Here is an 18992-nt window from a genome sequence, read left to right as displayed (position 1 = left end):
AAGTGGTGTTCATTTGTGAAGATTATCTTACTGAACAAAACATGAAAGCATCATAAACTTTTGTTTGCCACAGAGTTTATTTTCTGAAGTCCATTTACAAAAAACTGTTCAAATAACTACAATGCAAAACGTATGTATGGTTTCAGTGGTCATAACCATAATCACTTGTTGAGGTTATAATGATGGGTCCATTAAGAAAAGGAGAGTGTAACTCAGTGTAGCCTGGCAGTCAGGGGGACTCTTTCATCCCTGAATGGTTAGGGTTTGATTCCTGCAAACTGTCCTTGGGCAAGACAATCCTCTAGTCGCTGACTTAATCTAGTTTACTTCAACTAAAAAATAATTCTTCCCAACCTATAGTGTAACCTAAAGGGGTTTTACATATGTTCCTCTCTGTCAATCTGCCGTCTTCTAGCAGCAGATGCAGGTCGACCCTCACAAGCTAGACTTCGGCCTGAAGCCAGAGTTCCTGAGTCGACCTCCGGGCCCTAGCCTCTTCGGCGCCATCCATCACCCCAGCGACTTGGCGCGGCCCGCCACACTCTTCTCTGCTGCAGGTACCTGTGTGTGTAAGATCTCTGGTGAGAAAGATTGATCGATGGTTAACAACGGTACCCTCTGACATACAGCAGCAGACGGTCAATTCCCGCTGTTCAGAGTGTCTGCTTATACTGTTGTTAATGAGTTTAGCTGTGAACAAGCAGAGACTATATATCCCTATCTATCTCTTTTGATCGATAGAGCTAGGGATAGCTATAGATCTATCTATCTATATCCCTAGCTCTATCTATATCCCTATATCCCTAGCTCTAACTATCTATCTCCCTAGCTCTATCTATCTTTATCCCTATCTATATCCCTAGCTCGCTCGATCTTTATCTATCTCCATCCCTAGCTCTATATCTATATCCCTAGCTCGGTCTATCTATCTATATCCCTAGCTCTATCTCTATATCTATATGTATATCCCTAGCTCTAACTATCTCTCTCTATATCCCTAGCTCTATCTATCTATATCCCTAGCTCTATCTATCTCTCTCTCTCTCTATATCCCTAGCTCTAACTATCTATATATCTATCTATATCCCTAGCTCTATCTCTCTCTATATCCCTAGCTCTATCTCTCTCTATATCCCTAGCTCTATCTATCTATATCCCTAGCTCTATCGCTCTCTATATCCCTAGCTCTATCTATCTATATCCCTAGCTCTATCTCTCTCTATATCTCTCTCTCTCTATATCCCTAGCTCTATCGATCTATATCCCTAGCTCTATCTATATCCCTAGCTCTATCTATCTCTCTCTCTCTCTATATCCCTAGCTCTAACTATCTATATATCTATCTATATCCCTAGCTCTATCTCTCTCTATATCCCTAGCTCTATCTATCTATATCCCTAGCTCTATCGCTCTCTATATCCCTAGCTCTATCTATCTATATCCCTAGCTCTATCTCTCTCTATATCCCTAGCTCTATCTATATCTATATCTATATATCTATCTCTCTATAGGGAGAAAGATAGTTGAAAGTCTTACAAAATATGTGTATGTAAGTGGACTTTGAGTTAGGATTGTTTTGTTAAACTACTGTTAAACACTTACAGTCAGCGGTTGATGGATGTTTCTGTGTGCTCTCGCCTTCCTCAGGTCCCACACACCCCTCGGCAGGTCCTTTCGGTCATCCCCCCCACCATCCTGGAAACTTCCTCGCCCCAGCATCTCACTTAGGTAAGATGACCCTTCAGCTCTTCTCAGTCTCAATCTGAAATGAAATAAGAAAATGCAGATGTGATTGGATGCATGGTAACATGTGGTGTGTCCCTCCAGAACCTTTCGGTAGGCCTGCATCATTTGGAGGACTGGGCACCCTCAGTTCATCTGCCTTTGGGGGACTGGGCAATCCGGCACTAAGTGAGTTACAGCCTCATTAAAGATACTGTTGGTTACCTTGCTATCACTGTTTCTTACTGCCTACAATCACTATGGCTGGAACACTCTTTGCATGGTTGCTGTTGTAATGTTCCCAATCTAGTAATTCAAGTTTTAGAGTTATTGTTGCTCATGCTGTCTAAGAACATCAGCAGAGTAGAATTTAAATACTGATATTCACCAGAGCAAGTTGTCGAGATACGCATTTAACTTGCGTCCTGCCGTGTTTTTCTACGTGTAGAATCCCTAGCAGCGGCCAACTCTGTGTTCGGCCATAAAGATGGCCCCAACGCACAGCAGCACTTCAACCCCGGTGGTAACAGCGGCCACCAGGAGCCGTGGAACCGCCTGCACCGCACGCCGCCCTCCTTCCCAACACCGCCACCCTGGCTGAAACCCGGAGACTCTGAGAGGAGCACCTCGGCCAGCTCGCACGAGCGGGACCGAGACTCTGACAAACGGGACTCGTTGGTCAGTAAAGACGACAAAGACAGGTGGGTGTTGCCAAAAGGGACGACTCTAGCTTGAGCCCTGTTAACTGCCAAGAACATAAATAGATAAAAAAAAAAAAAAAGAGTTTGGGTACATATTTTGATTTTGTTGAATCTTTGTATGCTATATGTTTTTTTGCTTATTATTTAAATTTAAAAATAATTTGGAATACAAATGTAAAGATCAGTAAACTATTGGTGAAAAAGCTAAGTTACTGGTACTGATGGGTGGACTTTCTTTATGCTTCTAGGGACTCTGTAGAAAAGCGCCATTCGAGCCATCCGTCCCCAGTCCCCGTCAACCCTATCAACCTCCTTGGTCACACCCGGCCTCCTGAGCACCACAGGAACCACCTGCTCCCTGCTTCTGGCGAGCCTCAAAGGGACAAGGAGAACAAGGCCAAAGACCGGGAGAGGGAGCACTCGGACTCCTGGAAAGACAACGGCACAGATGACCACAAGCTCAAAGACAACCAGCACAGCGACAAGGACACGCCCATCATCCTCGACGGCCGAGTGTCAGAGGACAAAGTGTCCAACAGGGGGACGCCGTCGCCCTACGTCCGGCAGACGAGCCTCGAGCGTCCCAATGGCGGGCTGAGCAGGGAGGTCCTGGAGAAAAAGGCAGAGCTGCCGTACGAGCACCAGAAGAAGAACAATGAGGTGAAGGTGAAGGAGGAGCGGAAGGAGGAGCAGGATGGAGCCACAGAGAGGGCAACCGAGCAGCCGACACGGGCCCCCTCCACGCCAAACCTCCCCCCAAACCTCCCGCCAAACCTCCACCCTCCCTCCTCAATGCCCATGCCCATGAGCATGGCTGGCGTCCACCCCATCAACAGCATCAGTGGTCTGGAGAGAACTCGAATGGTGGCGCCCTTCATGGGTATCAGCCCCATCCCAGGAGCCGACAGGTTCCCTTACCCTGCTTTCCACTGGGACCCAATGAGGGACCCCTACAGGGGCCTGGACATTCACAGACGGGACCCTTTGGCCAGGGACCTGTTGCTAAGGAATGACCCTCTGCACCGACTTGCAGGGCAACGCCTCTACGAGGCCGAGCGCTCCTACAGAGACCGTGAGCCTCACGACTTTAATCGTGACCACATCCACCCTCTGGCCCTGGAGCAGAGGAGGGAGCAGGAGCGCGCCCACATGGAGGAGCGTGAGCGCCTCAACATGCTCAGAGAGGACTATGAGCACGGGCGCCTCCACCAAGCAATGCACCACCTTGACGGACACCTCCCACACCCCGCCCAGGGCCTCATGGCCCCCGGACTCCCAGGCATGCACTACTCCAGGGTCAGTCCCTCGGCCGCAGCAGCAGCAGCCGCCGCGGCCACCGCCCATCAGAACGGTATCCTGAACAAAACCCCACCCACCGCCTCTCTGAGTGCCCCGCCCCCTCTCATCCCCACACTGGGCGCCCGGCCCGGCTCACCCAGACGGACTACTCCCCTGGCCACAGATATCAGAGACAGACCGGCTCACAAAGACATCGAGGCGCGGTGAGCTGAGCCTCCGCAGACTCCATGGCCCTGCAGCCCCGTGCCTCACTAACACTGAACTCACACCAAGCACTTAGCTTTGGGCAAAGCAAGACTGTAACATAGCTGTGAATAACTTATGTGGGCAGAGACACGCCCACACAATGAATTGTTTTTGTATAAAACTACAAAGAGACAATAATCATGGGAAAAAAAGATTTTTCAAAGATTTTTTTTTTTCCGGTTTGCTCCAGCTTTTCGTGTGCATTCTTTCTCTTGTATAGCGAAGTGACGCAGGGCAAGAATGAACAATTTTGGAATGTACAGGTACTTTAGCACTGACAGACAGCAAAGTGTGTAGATAATGTGTACAGTCGCTGTGCTCACTCTGTATGGAATTAAAAATCATGGTACAAATATGCAAAAGGGTGTTTTGAAAGCTTTACTTTGAACACATGTAAATAGAGGAGTATTACAGCAGTGATTCAGAATGTGCTTTTTGCTATTTCCTTTTTTCGGTTGACGCAGCTGATTAGCATTGTACCAGAGACCCCATATTCAACTATGCAACAAATGTCTGGGCTCCTTTCCTGAAAGCTGGCCTTCTCACCACTACTGACTGTGTAACAATAACGGACAAACGGCTGTATTCTCTCCACAACTCAGACACACATTGGGTCCATGCAAACAGACACAAGCTTTAACTGATCCACACAGGCTGTAGGTAGACTAAACAAAGATAATTACTTTCTCAAATATGATCAATTGTGGTGACAATCCTAGAAACAGTTGATGGAGGTATTGCATCTCAAAGATTTTCAATGTAAAAAAAGCCAGCAGCACAAATGTCAACTCTCTTTTCTCCACTCGTCCTTCACTCCGTTACCACCAGTCTCGTTCTGGGGAGAATGCAGCACATTAAACACCATGACAGCACATCTGCCCTATTGAAGGAGTGTAAAGTACATGTTTTGGAAATAGGTTCTGTTGGTCAAACAGTGTATTAAAGTGCTTTTCCTGAGTTGTTGTACCTACAAAATCAAAAGACAAAAAAAGCTAAAACTATGGACAGTTTGTTTCTAATGAGCAGAGATCTATTTTAGTAGTCCACTGAAGGTTTAGTTGTGCGCTTCAAACTCTGTGATATCATGTTGTGCAGTGTTTTTTAATCCAACATAAAAATGTCCACCGGAGCCATAGTGGTTAGTCGATGCGTATTGCAAAAAGATTGTTAAATGAGATTTTCTTTTTTTTTGCTGTTAAACATGTACAGGGAAAAAAAGTGAAGTCTTTCTAGATCATGTACAAAAATGAGAAAAAAAAAATGAAGCGACTGAATCTTCAGCATGCTCCTCATTTAAACTTGTGTTATGTAAATTGTGCCATGTTATTAAAAAATGTGTACTAACCCTGTCTGTGGGGCTTTTATTCCTCCACCTACACCTGCTGAGCTGAGTAAACAGGCTATATTTCTTTTTGACACCACGCTTACACAGTTAATGACTTTCCACATTAGACTCCCATGGAGGATAAACTACCTTGGGTACCACTCTCGCTTGCATCCTAAGTGTTTATTTAAGAGTGCTACTGATTATCTAGTTATAAAGTAGCTCTGAGGATTTTGTCACTTGATATTCACTTCTAATCATGTTTCATCATTCACCTGAAGAGCCACTAGATGAAAAAATGTCATTTCTCAACATCTCTGCTGCACCAGTAGGTGCTGACTTGCTAGAAAATTGCTCGGTAACGCTTAAAACCGCGGAAACATCATGCATCACGCCACATCAGCTCCTTGGACAAGTGAGGGCTTGTGTTCGGTTCAATAACAGCGCTTTAAACATCAGCGGGCCTCACTGGTGAATCATGGCACGGTACTTGTGTATTCATCAGAGGATGCGAGAGTTATTGACATTCCCATTACACTGAATAACCACAGCATTCATGCACCCCTCTCTGATTGATGTTTAGCACCGAAGCACCCAGGTCACGCATCAATCAAACGTTGGCTCGATCCGTCACTGGTGGGAAATGTGGATTGCCTGTATTTTTCCTCCTGCCAAGTAAATGCCTCCTGCTCCAGGGACCAACACAAATTTTCCTTTCAGACCTGCATTAAGTGCTGTCAGTGCAGTATGTGGTAGTTCAGGCTCTGGACCAGGAGAGGGCGCCAAACTGCTTGAAATACAAACTTGTAACACAAAGGCCCTCATAACTGCTGCAAGACATGATGATATGACAATCTAACCTTGGTCTGCACGTAACAATTATTTTCATTAAAGCTGCAATGATTAGTCAATTAATCAATCCACAGAAAATTAATCAGCAACAATTTTCATAATCAATCAATTTAAGCATTGGTTCCAGCCTCTCAAATGTGAATATTTTCTGGTATTCTTACTCTTCTATAATAAAAAAAATATTGAAGTCATTTTTCAAACTCCAATTATTGTCTGGTTTAAGCTTCCTACAGGATTTGCTATCTGTTTTTGTATCACTGTAAATTGAATATCTTTGGATTTTGGACTGTTGGTTGGACAAAACAAGACATTAGAAACATTACTAAGGGCTCTGGGAACTTAAGTATTTTCTGATATTTTACGGACCAAACAGTTAATCAAGAAAATAATCGGTACATTAAATAATTGATAATTGGTAAATCATAAATAATCACTGGTTGCAGCCCTAATTTTCTGTAATGATTAATCATCAAAATCAAAATAATCATTTAGTCGAAATGATCAGAAAATAGTGAAAATGCTGATTACAATTTCTCCAAAGTAAAGCTGACATATTCAATTTGCTTGCTATGTCCAACAGTTTATAATAAGGGCTGCCAATCGATAAAAATATTTAATCGTTATAAATCGCATGATTGTCCATAGTTAATCGTGATTAATCGCAAATTAATCACACATTTTTTATCTGTTCAGAATGTACTTTAAAGAAAGATTTGTCAAGTATTTAATACTCTTATCAACATGGGAGTGGACAAATATGCTGCTTTACGTAGATGTATGTATATATTTATTATTGGAAATCAGTTAACACAAAACAATGACAAATATTGTCCAGAAACCCTCACAGGTACTGCATTTAACATAAACAAATATGCTCAAATCATAACATGGCAAACTCAAGCCCAACAGCTGTCAGTGTGTCAGTGTGCTGACTCTACTATGACTTGCCCAAAACTGCATGTGATTATCATAAAGTGGGCATGTCTGTAAAGGGGAGACTCGTGGGTACCCATAGAACTAGACTAGGACGATACACCTATCTCCTGATTCAATATTATCACGATACTTGGGAGCCGATTCTATATATATATTGCGATGTTTAAGTATTGCGATTCGATATTATGATTTATTGGGATTTTTGTTAACTTTTTTAATACTAGACAATTGGAAAAAAGTTGAATCATACACTTCTTGGGACTTTTAATTTGAAAAATATCTAAATTAATATATTAAAATGTTTGATTTTCAGCATGTATGTAAACAGAGATGTCCTGAAGTCAAATATATCAGTCATTGTCAGGAATTATTTATTAAAAAACCTTTCCAGCAACCCAAAAATCAAAGAATAAAGACATTTCCCTCACAAATCAGCTCAACTGACCGTCTCTGTAAAAACTAACTCCTTCCAGCCTGGTCAGGTGGTTCAGAAGCCCTCTACATGCAGATTTGTGGTTTACCTTAGTCATGAGATCCACCTCCAAGCTCTGCCTCCCAGCTATTGTGTTCTCCCTTCAGCCAAAGCTGCTGGCTGCTTCTTTCAGCTATTTCTGGAACAGCCTAATCTAAGCACCGGCAAACACAATCCTAAACGGTCTGAGTAAACTGCTTTTGGATGTTGCTACAAATCCTTCCTCCACTGGTCAGAACCTGGCTTTTCAGCCTCCACCGCAGGTTTAATGCATCTAATCTATCTTCTTCCCTCGATATGCCTCGTCTACCACATCCTGTGCCAGGGCACAGGGACAGCGTAGGGCCGGGGGAATGCTCAGATAAGGACAAACAGGAGGAACCACACAAGACAAATACAGAAACCAACTACTATCGGATTAAAATAACAACTAGAAAATCCTGTAATTCTCATTATTTTGCAGTAAAAGGCGCAACAACTGAGCATCCAGTCAGTGTATTCACACCAATTACATTTTGCTCAAAGCTACGCATTCAGCCTGAGTGGTTATAATTACCCTAAACTGCAGATTTAGTCGTTATCAAGAATCACATGAAGTTAGTGCCTGAAAGCAATAGAGAGGCATCAGTCTGCAAAGAGAGACACACTATCCAGTGTGCGGACAGACAGAGAGACCTCTGATTAATGAGGTCTGACAGCAGGGTGTCTGATGGGGGTTTCAGTGCAAATGGGATCCTGTGAATGCAACTTCTTTATCAAACAACATCCTGACAACTGACAGCAGCAACAACAGAGAGGACTGATGAGACAAAACACAACAAAGTCAGTCAGCTACTCTGGTGTTTCACAGAGCAGGAAGTGATGGATGTTTTTACTCCACGGAATACAGAGGTTTCATGTAGTGAAAGCTCGACACTGATCCAACTAATAACTAACAAATAAACAACTAATAATAATATAGTAGCAAGCAATTATTCCGCCAATTAGTCAGTCAAAATTATGACAAAATATGTCCATCAACGACCTTTTTTCCATGACTAAGACAAGACAATGGTGACAATATCAAACATGTAAAGAAAACTGGTAAGACTAAAATGTAGTTTAAAAACATAAAAACTTTACCAAATTCTCTCTTTATTTTCATCATTCTTGTCTCACACCTCAATCCTGACAATTGAGAAACTATAATGCATAAAGTTGGCGGTTTGCGGGTTAGGTTCGGGTGGGCGGATTGGCTCTCCTAATGTACTGAACCGTGCATCATTAATGAGCGCAGTCAGGAGACTCGGACTAAATGCAAAGCTGCACTCTGAATCATTCAACCTGTGTTTTTCATCAGATAATAAGATAACATTTTATGTGGAATGACTAAAATGACGAAAATGTTCAATATAATCTGATGACTAAACGGGACTAAGATTGAATAAAAAAAGAGCTGATTAAATTGAGAAAAACAAATGACTTTTCGGTGACTAAAACTGGATTAAAACGTTTTGAGTTGTTGTCGATTAAAACTATGAAGGATAAAAATGACTAAAATGCGACTAAAACATAGAAGCATTTTCATTTTAAGACAAAATCTAAAATAGCTGCCACAATTAACACTGCCTGCAGTTAGATATAAATTACAAAATTCTTTAAATACGAATCATTGCTGCAGAACGCTGAGTTCTCTCTTCAGGCTGCTAATGTTTTTAGATATTTTACAATTTCGAAGGCTCAAAACGGTTATTGTTTTAGATTGGCGTTATTCATTTTTATGGTTTTAGACAGCTCTTGGTTGGTTTGTAGTCTTTTGTGTATTACAAATTGTATTCATGATTTCTAATTCCAAAATTGTGGTGTACTGTATCTTATGCTATCTGTCTTATATTGTTTGTAACTTAATGTTATTGCTGCCTTTATTGTCCAAGACACTTTAAATCTTATTGAGGCTTTCTTGGTTAAATAAAAGGTAACTGAAAGTAAATGGACTAAAAACTTTGTTTGGTCTACAAAATGTCAGAAAATAATGAAAAATGTGCATCACATTTTTCCACAGCCCAAGGTAACGTCTTCACATTACATATTCTGTCCAACCTACAGTCCAAAAACCAAAAGTATTCAATTTGCGATCATAGAAGACTAAGAAAACCAGCAAACAATCAGATTTGGAAAGCTGTAGCTTGTAGCTTAAAGGGGAACACCACCCAAATTAAGAATTCCTATATGTTATTTCCATGGCCTAGTGAAGTTCATTCAATATCTGTGAACATGAGCTCCTCTCTCTCAAAGCCAGAAACCAGAGAAGTAAGTCTCAAACTCGTGATGTCAGAGTATAAAGTGTGGAGCTGCTCCATAGACAATGAATGAGAGACTGATTTTATGGACCCCAGAATGTTTTTTTTCTTTTTTATACCCAAATGAGCTTTATTCTATTGTAACGTTCTCAGTTGTGAAACAGAAAATGTTCCCATATACTCAGATTGAGAACATCTCTCCCCATTCATTGTCTATGGAGCAGCTCCACAATTTATACCCTATGAGATCACAAGTTTGAGTTTTGGCGCTCTAGTCTTTGGATTTGGGAGAGAGTTAATCATGTTTACTAATATTTTGGACTGTCTTAGATCATAGGAATAATATGTATGAATTTTGAAAATGGGCGTAGTTCCCCTTTAAAGAATTACCTAAATTAGTATTCTTTTATTAAAAGTGTTGCAGATTTATTTTCAGTTGATTGAATCATTTCAGCTCTGCTATTTCATTAGAACCGTTTGCTGCAGTTATTACGGTTTAATGGCCAGCCTGGGTGTGTTTTGTGCTAAATAAGATGTGCTGTACTAAAAAACAACAATTAAATTCAATGTTTTGAAAGACAACACTTTCTTAATGGCTTGAGGGGAATCACTGAGACGACGAGGGAATATTTTGTTATTGTTAATAACTACCATGATGCTGTTAAACCTGAAAACCTCATTCATGACCTTATTGACTTTGACACCTGCTGTACACCGTGTCCCTCTGGTCATGCAACTAGCTCTTTGAACACAAGGTGGCGTCAGTGTACACTCCTACACTGAGCGGTGAGACAAAAGAAGCAACACAGAGAGTTTCGGTGGATGGATGCCGAAGCAGGTAGTACACACAGTGGCACTGTTATCTCATTTGGCCTGGGAGAGGAGAACCAGTTCGGCAGGTTGACTTCCTCTGACCAGCATCATATGTTTGGTATTTACCTGGATTGAAAAGAGCTCCGTCATCACACATGCTGTCAAACAGGAAGAGCAGCATGGCGTGTTAGACGCGACACTCCTTTTGGGTGTTTGAGCTCAGCTAAGAAGCAAATAAAGCCACGGTCCTCGCTTGACAGCTGTCTGAACCCTGAAGCCTGGAATTCATCCCAATACCGAGAGTCATCTGTCTCATAACTGGTGGCACACCTCTCTCTGCCTCTGAGCTCACATGATATATCGGCAAACAGGAACATCTGACGCCTCCATGCTATTGTAAACAAAACCTGTTTCTGGGAACCGACTAGTCTCTGGGTTATAAATAACACGGAGGATTATACACCATGAGAGGAATAAAACTACCCGGTACACACCTACAGAGATTCACCATCCCTTTCTAATCATAGGCACTGTACATGTCCTCCATCACCTTAATATTATGTATTGTACAATGCACTGGCTCTGGCTAATACACCTCCCTTTCACCTAGAAAAAAAAGGCAATTATGTGGGAATGCTCACAGTCTTTTCTCCCTGCTGACAACAGCTCTAATCACATCCAAACAAACACACTCAAACGCTCCTAAAAATACTTTCCTGTGTATAAATGGGAAGGCATCCCATTCTCAGTGGTAAAATTCCCCTGGTGTTTCCACTCTCCTGAGAAAAAAGCCTATAAACACGAGCCTATACCAGTACCGCTGTCGGTTCCCCTACTGGGATTAAGCTGATGCTCGGGCCTCTCAAACAGAGTTCATTCATTCATCATTAGTTGAATCATCGGATGGTAAATTCCAGAAAGGATGAGATCAAAAGAGCAAGAGCCGGCCTCAAAAATATGAAACGCTGTATTAGCGCACGCAGAGGATCCAGCCCTCCACTGAACCCGGGGAAATTAGCATAAGGCTTTAGACGTATGTATCCAATAATGTGTCACACTGACTTCTCACAGCGGTCAGAATGAGACGAGCTGGTCTGGCTGCTCTGTTAGAGCCCCACTGTGAGCAGAATATGGGTAATATTTGCTTAAACTACTATGTAAACGTAGTCTGATACCAGGTTCAACCCGACTGCAGCTGTACGCCCCTTTCCAAAATACAGATTTGTTTTATTGGCTCTAATAGATTCTTTTGATCCTAGGGATGCACCGACGCCGGATCAGATATCGGGCCGATACTGACTCAAATAGCTGGATTGGGTATCGGTGACAATCTATTCAATTCAGTTCTATGTTTATATACAGCACATGATATACTGGAATTTTAAGTCCTGTTTAGTTTTGACCAATTTGTTGCTGCATTAAAAAGGTTTACATCTGAATTGTAGTTCCTGTTCATTTTGAAGATTTATTTTCAAATTGCTGGTGTATGATTTATTATTTTAATAATAAATAGCAATTAAGTAAATTTATGTATTGTCAAATTTTGTTTAATAAAGTTAGGAAACCAATGTTTAATCTTGAAGAATGAGTTCTCACAACCTCATATAAAAATGTCAAGTTGACCCAGGCACGACTGATTTTATCATACATTCTGATCTTTTTGGTCAGCACATTTTCCAGGGATGTGTCTGAGGGAAGCTTAGCGGTTTCCAAGGAAGTGGTATTGTGATATCTGTGAGAAACATTTGTTAAAAACCATGCCAGGAAAATTAGGCGAGAATATTTTCCAGAAAAGTGAGTAAGGGAAACATCAACGTGTAAAAATATCTTTGACCTGCCTACAATGTCAACCTGACCCAGACAAGAGGGCATGAGATAATGAGAAGACTAGATGTGTTTTGTTTTTGGTTCGATCGACAGGATTTGATTGGTGGAAGGTGACGCAAGGTGCTAGAACCAAGGTATATAAGTCACTCTGACGTTTTGGATCTGTTGTGAACTTGTCATTGTTAGCACGGTTCCCCGCTGGTTGCCAACTCCAGAACTGGGTCTCTCCTCTTCATTTTGCCACAACATTAAGTCAAGCCTGATGTTGCCTTACAGATAAACAACTGATCACTTCCACACAGTGAGGCATACAGCTTATTAATTAAACACTGGTATCGGATTGCTACTCCGTATCGACACCCAAAGCCTAGGTATCGCTATCGGTATCGGGACTGAAAAAGTCGAATCGGTGCATCCGTATTTGATCCTCATTATTCATACTGTACATGTGTTGTTTGAGGTAATTGAGAGGATGCCTTGGGCCCTCTGAAGGATAACTTGCTGGGGCTGTCGCAATAAAGGCTATATTGCAATACCGTGCTACTGACAAGCCAAACGCAGGTCATGGCAAGCAACTGCCAAACCGATAGGTTCACGTTTTTTAATTCTTTGAAATGGGAGCGCTGCATATTTACACGATGCTACAAAGGCCAGCAGCGTGACAAGCCGTTGAGCGTCTGGTGATTTTCCTGAACAGCAAGAATTGAAAAATGTTCAACTTTGGGTAAAACGCTGCGCTCGTCACTGTCACATTTTACCTGGCCGTTCACTCACAATGGAGGAGGGGCGGGACAAATACCACAAAGACCTACAGTCACATTCTACATGAAGGTTACAAGTGTTGAACAACAACAATAGAGGAGAAATTAATACACATAGACCGGCGGGTCTGTCCTCTCTCCCTATACGAGTTTCAGCCTTCCCTTCATTAATAGCAAGTACTCTACCTTAGGCCGACATTTTTAATTCTGCGGATATTCAGTACCATTGCAAACAGATGAAACTAAAGGGTTTCAGCTGACAACAATAAAACTTATTTACATAGTACTAAAATCTGGATAAATGAAGTAATTTAAAAAATAAATAGGCAATAATACCGCATACCTGTTGATCATTATCATTCATCATTGTCACCACAGGGCAAATTCCTTCACCGTGACAGACCTATAATTTGATGCAATGATGGAAAACTGGAGCGTCTGAAGATGCCACAACGCACACTATAGCAGTGGTTTATCAAATTTTTTCTGTCATTCCCCCCTTTGGAGGAAGAAATATTTTCAAGCCCTCCTACCGCCTTCATTATTATTCATATTTAGGCTACATAGTTGTAATTTATGGTGCTGTTGGATTGCTGCTAGACCGCCCCGTTACAGGTGCGTACGGGAGAGAAACAGTTTTTAACTGCAGTGAAACTGTTGTTTTCGAAAGGCTAAACGACAGAAAATATGGACTGAAGCAGAATATTTCGTTGGATAAAAACATGTAGTGAATTTTGGAAATAATACAATTTCTCTTTTTTCAATAAATTTTGGACTGAGGCATTTACAGAGATGGACAGAGCGCCGTGTCGCTCGCTCTGTGTATATTTGAGAGAGAGGAGGGAAGAGAAGGTGGAAGGTAGGCTAATGTTTCTGTAAGTTTAATAATAATTACCGAGTGTCAACGTTATGAATGAAGCTTGGAACTACTCGGTGCAGCCCTACTTCGTAATTTCTGATTACCGTCAGATGAGCACGTTGTCTTGTTCGTCTCCAAAGCATCGTCTGTTTTTCTTTTTCTCCCTGTCAAATATCTGTCCATTCTGTAAACCTACAGACTACCTGTCTGAATGAACACCATCGCTACCATGGATGCGTAAAGAGCCGATTTGTAGACTGTTCCGTCGTGAAAAAAAAATCCAGCATCAAAACATTAATCGCGCGTCACATTTTCCCCCGGTCACGTGCGCCCAGCTGTCATGCCGCCCACCAGTTTGAGAACCACTGCACTAAAGTAAGAGGCTGGAAATACATTACAGAAGCTGTGTGTGTCAAACATACTTGAATACATAAAGCTGAAGGAGAAAAACACTTGGGCGCTGCCTTTCTGTAGGCAGGAATGAAAACACACGGCCATGACCTTCAAAAGACAAACACGCAGCTACAATGTGACAGAAGAAAGCAGATAACTGTTGCTCATCACACCTGATAAGGAGATAGCCTTTCTATTTACCGGCTCTCTGGAGTCCTTCAGACATGTTGCATTTTACTACTCCTACTTGTTATGTATCTTGCTTCTCAAACAAGATAGTCATGCTGACCCAGATATTATCTCACCGTGGAAACAATGCAACTTAATCCTACAGGTTTCATTTTCAGCAGCAGGACGGTTTAATATGACCTTCACCCACCCGATGCAGCAGGGCCTCATTAGCAATGGGATTCAGACAGATGAACTTTAATTATTGCAGTTGTTCTTCCTGCACCAGAACATTTCAGTCAGCCAACTCACGAGGAACCAGAGGTGGAGTTTAGATTTCAAAAGGTCCTCAAAGTAGGGGGTAACTACTTAAAGGAACAGTGTGTAGCATTTAGGGGGCTCTATCTATCTAGTAATGGAATATAATATTAATAAGTACGATTCCTTCAGTGTATAATCATTATAATCATTAGGATGAGACGTTTATATATACATAGAGGGCGGGTCCTCTCTTCACAGAGCCGGGCGCCATGTTTCTACAGAGTTAACCCCCGCCGTCACTCCACTCAACCGCCGGGAAACAAGACATTGGAAACTTTTGATCATCTTGGGGAGCTCCAGCATTTATTTCTGCACAAACTGCAACTTCCACTGAACATTCACTTGATATTCTCAGAGCTAAACTAACTCTGTCTTCAACTAACTCCATGCATCATTTGCTGTAAATTAAAACTGTGCCATAAGTAATAAAACCACTGCTGAACATGTTACACACGCAGAGTTTCATTACCATAACAAACCATATTTAAGCAAGAGAAGATCATTCGGGTGAATTTGGCTGCTGGATCGTTTGTTTATTCGCCCCAAACAGGCAATGCACCAACAGTACAGACATTATCTATCTGTAAGCTAACTAACAACGGACGCAGCGACCATGTGTGTTTGTTTGTCATACTAGTGACCTCAATGCATGCAGCCTGTATCGGCCAGTTTATAGTCTACAGCTGCTTTTATCTAGATCAAACATGACGTGCAAATACACATAACTGTAAGTCTGTGGTAATAGCAAAGGAATGTCTTTGTGAAACTTTAACATTTACTGCAACAGAATAATCACAATTGTGGCCAAACAAGTGCAAGTGGCTGCAAGTTGCAGTTCAGTAATCAGGCGTGACATTTATGTGATACAGGCAATAATATTGTTTCTGATAATATGTGTCTGGTATGTCTGATATCCTTGTTTATAATCAAATGACAAGAAAAGAAAATGAGCTCAGCTGCTACAAGAACTTCATTCACAGTAGATCCCAATACAACACAGGCAAAAGGCGTACTGACAGTAGCAGCATAAACTAGCAGACGACATTTCCACCTGAGAGACAGCAAAAATATTCCCAGCAGTTTTAAAAAATTATACCAACTTCACCCCGGTAGTTTACACAGGGTTAATAAGGACCTCTCAAACCAACAGCAACAACTCAGAAAAGGCCACAAAACCAATTTCAGTACATCTATTATCTAACAGCATGAAAACATGACAATGCACAGTCAGATTGACAAAGAAATAGAACGAAATCAGCTGCTACAAGAACTTCATTCATAATGGACCCCAATCCAACAGGCTATAGGCGTAGATACAACCATGTTAACAGCAGCCAGCATAGCAGCTGAAACTAGTAGACATTTCCATCTGAGAGACAGAAATACTGTCAAAACAGCCAAGACATTGCCTCATAATAAAGCATAAGCAACACTTACCTAGGTGAGGTGAAGTGAACTGGTGACCCGAAACTTCAACGGAGAATGTGGCTGACATTGGTCCTGGGCCTGCAGGGAAAACGTGCATGTGTTAGTGTCTGTTTGAACATACCGCCTCATAACAGATGCATTGGATATATGTATGTATGTATACTAGCCCGTTTGTTAAGACTTATTTCTGTGATGTAAGAATGACAATAAATTACTGTGAAATTAAAATAAAGGTTGCTGTTAGACAGTTGTAGACCACATTAATAAGCTGCCTGACTGCTGTTGTTCTGCAGGCAATACTACTGGTTCTGATAATATGTGTTTGGTATGTCTAATATCCTTGTTTATATTTGGAAACTAAACTGTAATATTTTGTTATTTTGTTTTTGCATTATGAATGCATTATTTTACCTGCTCTGTGCTCCAGATTTCCTAAGAGTTTTTTTCAATAAACTAACAGCTGTGAAAGTTGTGAGAGGATGTGAGACACATGAGAGGTGGTTTGATGTACATTCAAAAATGAGCAAGCTATTGAAATTACAACCTTGAAATATGGATTATTACACTGATTGATGATTAGTGTTTTTTTTTTTTACAAACTCATAGATGTGCCATGTTTAAGGACTGTCACTCTCTGTGATGCTCTCTGTTTAGAGATTTGAGAGAAAAACAAAACAGTTATTGAAGATTGAAATGGGTCGTAATGCACTTTAATGACGGTACCTAACTACAGACATTCAGTTCTTTGTGCTCTATTTTCAAAGATACTGATTTTAAAACATATTTGACTATGATTGAAAACTTAAAGCTCAAAAATTCTAAATTGACTAAAACTATTAAATTGTTTAGACATTTCAAATTGATTCCAATTGTTTAGCAGACCCGAATGTTTATTGTTTGTTTGTTTTTTATTTTGTTTTGTTTTTATTTATCTTTTCCTTTCCATACAGTTTATTTGTTGTATCATTTATTTTTATATTATTTTTATACTGTAAAATATTTTTGCTGAATTGTAATGAAAAATCTGAACATGCAAATATATTGTATTGAAAAATAAATAATTAAAAAAAAGTTGCTCATCTGCTTCTCAATGTTTGGGATTTTAAGTTGATCAAAACTGTCAAACTTCCTAAATTAGCCCTCCAAAACATCCCAAAACAGGGAGAAATCAAGGCTTTGTCAAAGTCAAAAATGTAATCAACTTCACCCCAGTAGTTTACACAGGGTTAATAAGAACCTCTCAATCCAACAACAACAACAACAACAACTCAGGAAAGCCACAAAACCAATTTCAGTGCATAATGGTCTTATATACAGTCTACATTTATCAACAGCATGAAAACATCCCAATGCACAGTCATATAACAGCAGCTAGTATGGCAGCAGAAACTAGCAGACATGTCCATCCAAGAGAGAGCAAAATATCCCCAACAGCAATAATGCTAGCACACAAGCACTGACTAAACAGCAAAAACATTGCCTCATAATAAAGCATGAGCAACACTTACCTTACTAAAGTGAAGTGGTGACTCGGAGTCTCGAGGAGAGTGTGTTGAACATTGGTCTCGGGCCTGCAGCACACGCTGCAGCATGAACACGCCATGTCTGTCTAAACATAACAGATGATAACAGACGTTTTGTTTATACGCAGTGTGCGTTATACTAGCCTGTTTGTTAAGACTCATTTCCGTGATGTAAGTGACTGTAAAACTGTAAGTTATTGTGTAGTTAAAATAAAAGTTGTTGTTAGCCAGTTGTATTCCACATTGATGAGCTGCCTGACTGCAGCTGCTCTGCTCGTGATGATGACGTCATGCTTCACCTGTCCCCGTGACTCCTGTCTGCGTCCTGAACCCCAAATTCAGTTTTGATCTAATTCCATTTTTCATGTCTTTTTCTGTCTGCAGCCAACAAAGCTGCTGCTTGGACACACAAATAAAACATATCTGCAAATGTATAGAAATAAATCATATTATGTGGTTATATAATAATGGGGTCAGACAGGTTTTAAAATGAAATGAAATCCATATTTTTGTAGATGATCAACATAAATCTCTGCTGAGGATCCAACCCAGTGGCTCTCAGGCCTAGATTCCTCATTAATATATTAGGTATACAGGGCGCGGACAAATTAACAGGAACATTTTAAGTATTATATAGACCAGCAATTCATAAAATGTGAAGCTTATAATATTTACTATCTTATTCAGACATCATCATGGTCATTTTTATATAGTACAGTTGTAAGGTGTTCCTGTTATTTTATCCACCTCCTGTACCTAAGCAACACTATTGTGAAACCTGTATAGGAAATGGGAGTCTATACTATGTCTGAGACAACAAAATGTAATGATTAAATCTATTCTATTAACTCTATTAGAATTAAATACTCTTTCTGCTTACTTGAATTTCCTGCAAATCCACATTGCTGATTTCTATGGGGAGTTGCACAGCAATTCATAACTAGAGAATGCAATTTCTGAAGAAATGGCCGTGGCATTGAGGACACATTTATGATGAAAACAAATATGTATGAAGAGTGAAGATTGTGGGAGCGAGAGGAATTTGAAGAGGATTTTTAAGAGGAATTT

At 40.9% G+C, this 18992-nt stretch overlaps 1 protein-coding gene and 1 long non-coding RNA gene across 8 annotated transcripts in view; one reads left to right on the top strand and one right to left on the bottom strand.

Moving 5' to 3' along the window:
* Positions 1-5312, top strand: part of auts2a (activator of transcription and developmental regulator AUTS2 a) — a 353398-nt gene extending 348086 nt beyond the window's left edge. For 6 of the 7 annotated variants that reach the window (XM_037749588.1, XM_037749590.1, XM_037749587.1 and 3 more), the window contains 5 exons: positions 416-557; positions 1648-1728; positions 1828-1911; positions 2171-2423; positions 2672-5312. In XM_037749588.1, coding sequence (XP_037605516.1) covers positions 416-557; positions 1648-1728; positions 1828-1911; positions 2171-2423; positions 2672-3929 — 1818 coding nt within the window. In that variant the 3' untranslated portion in view covers positions 3930-5312. The remainder of the gene's footprint in view (positions 1-415; positions 558-1647; positions 1729-1827; positions 1912-2170; positions 2424-2671) is intronic. The other variant, XM_037749589.1, reaches the window with a different exon arrangement.
* LOC119476246 lies at positions 59-18389 on the bottom strand. The gene is made up of 4 exons (XR_005203979.1): positions 17910-18389; positions 16411-16479; positions 1603-1762; positions 59-578 (listed from the first exon to the last, which is right to left on the bottom strand). It is a non-coding gene; the product is annotated as an uncharacterized LOC119476246 (long non-coding RNA).
* Between the last annotated feature and the right edge of the window lie 603 nt (positions 18390-18992).

Source organism: Sebastes umbrosus, chromosome 17, assembly GCF_015220745.1.
Source record: "Sebastes umbrosus isolate fSebUmb1 chromosome 17, fSebUmb1.pri, whole genome shotgun sequence".
NCBI classification, from domain to species: Eukaryota; Metazoa; Chordata; class Actinopteri; order Perciformes; family Sebastidae; genus Sebastes; species Sebastes umbrosus.
Note: the sequence above shows the minus strand (reverse complement) of the source record. Positions and strands in the feature narration are given on the sequence as shown.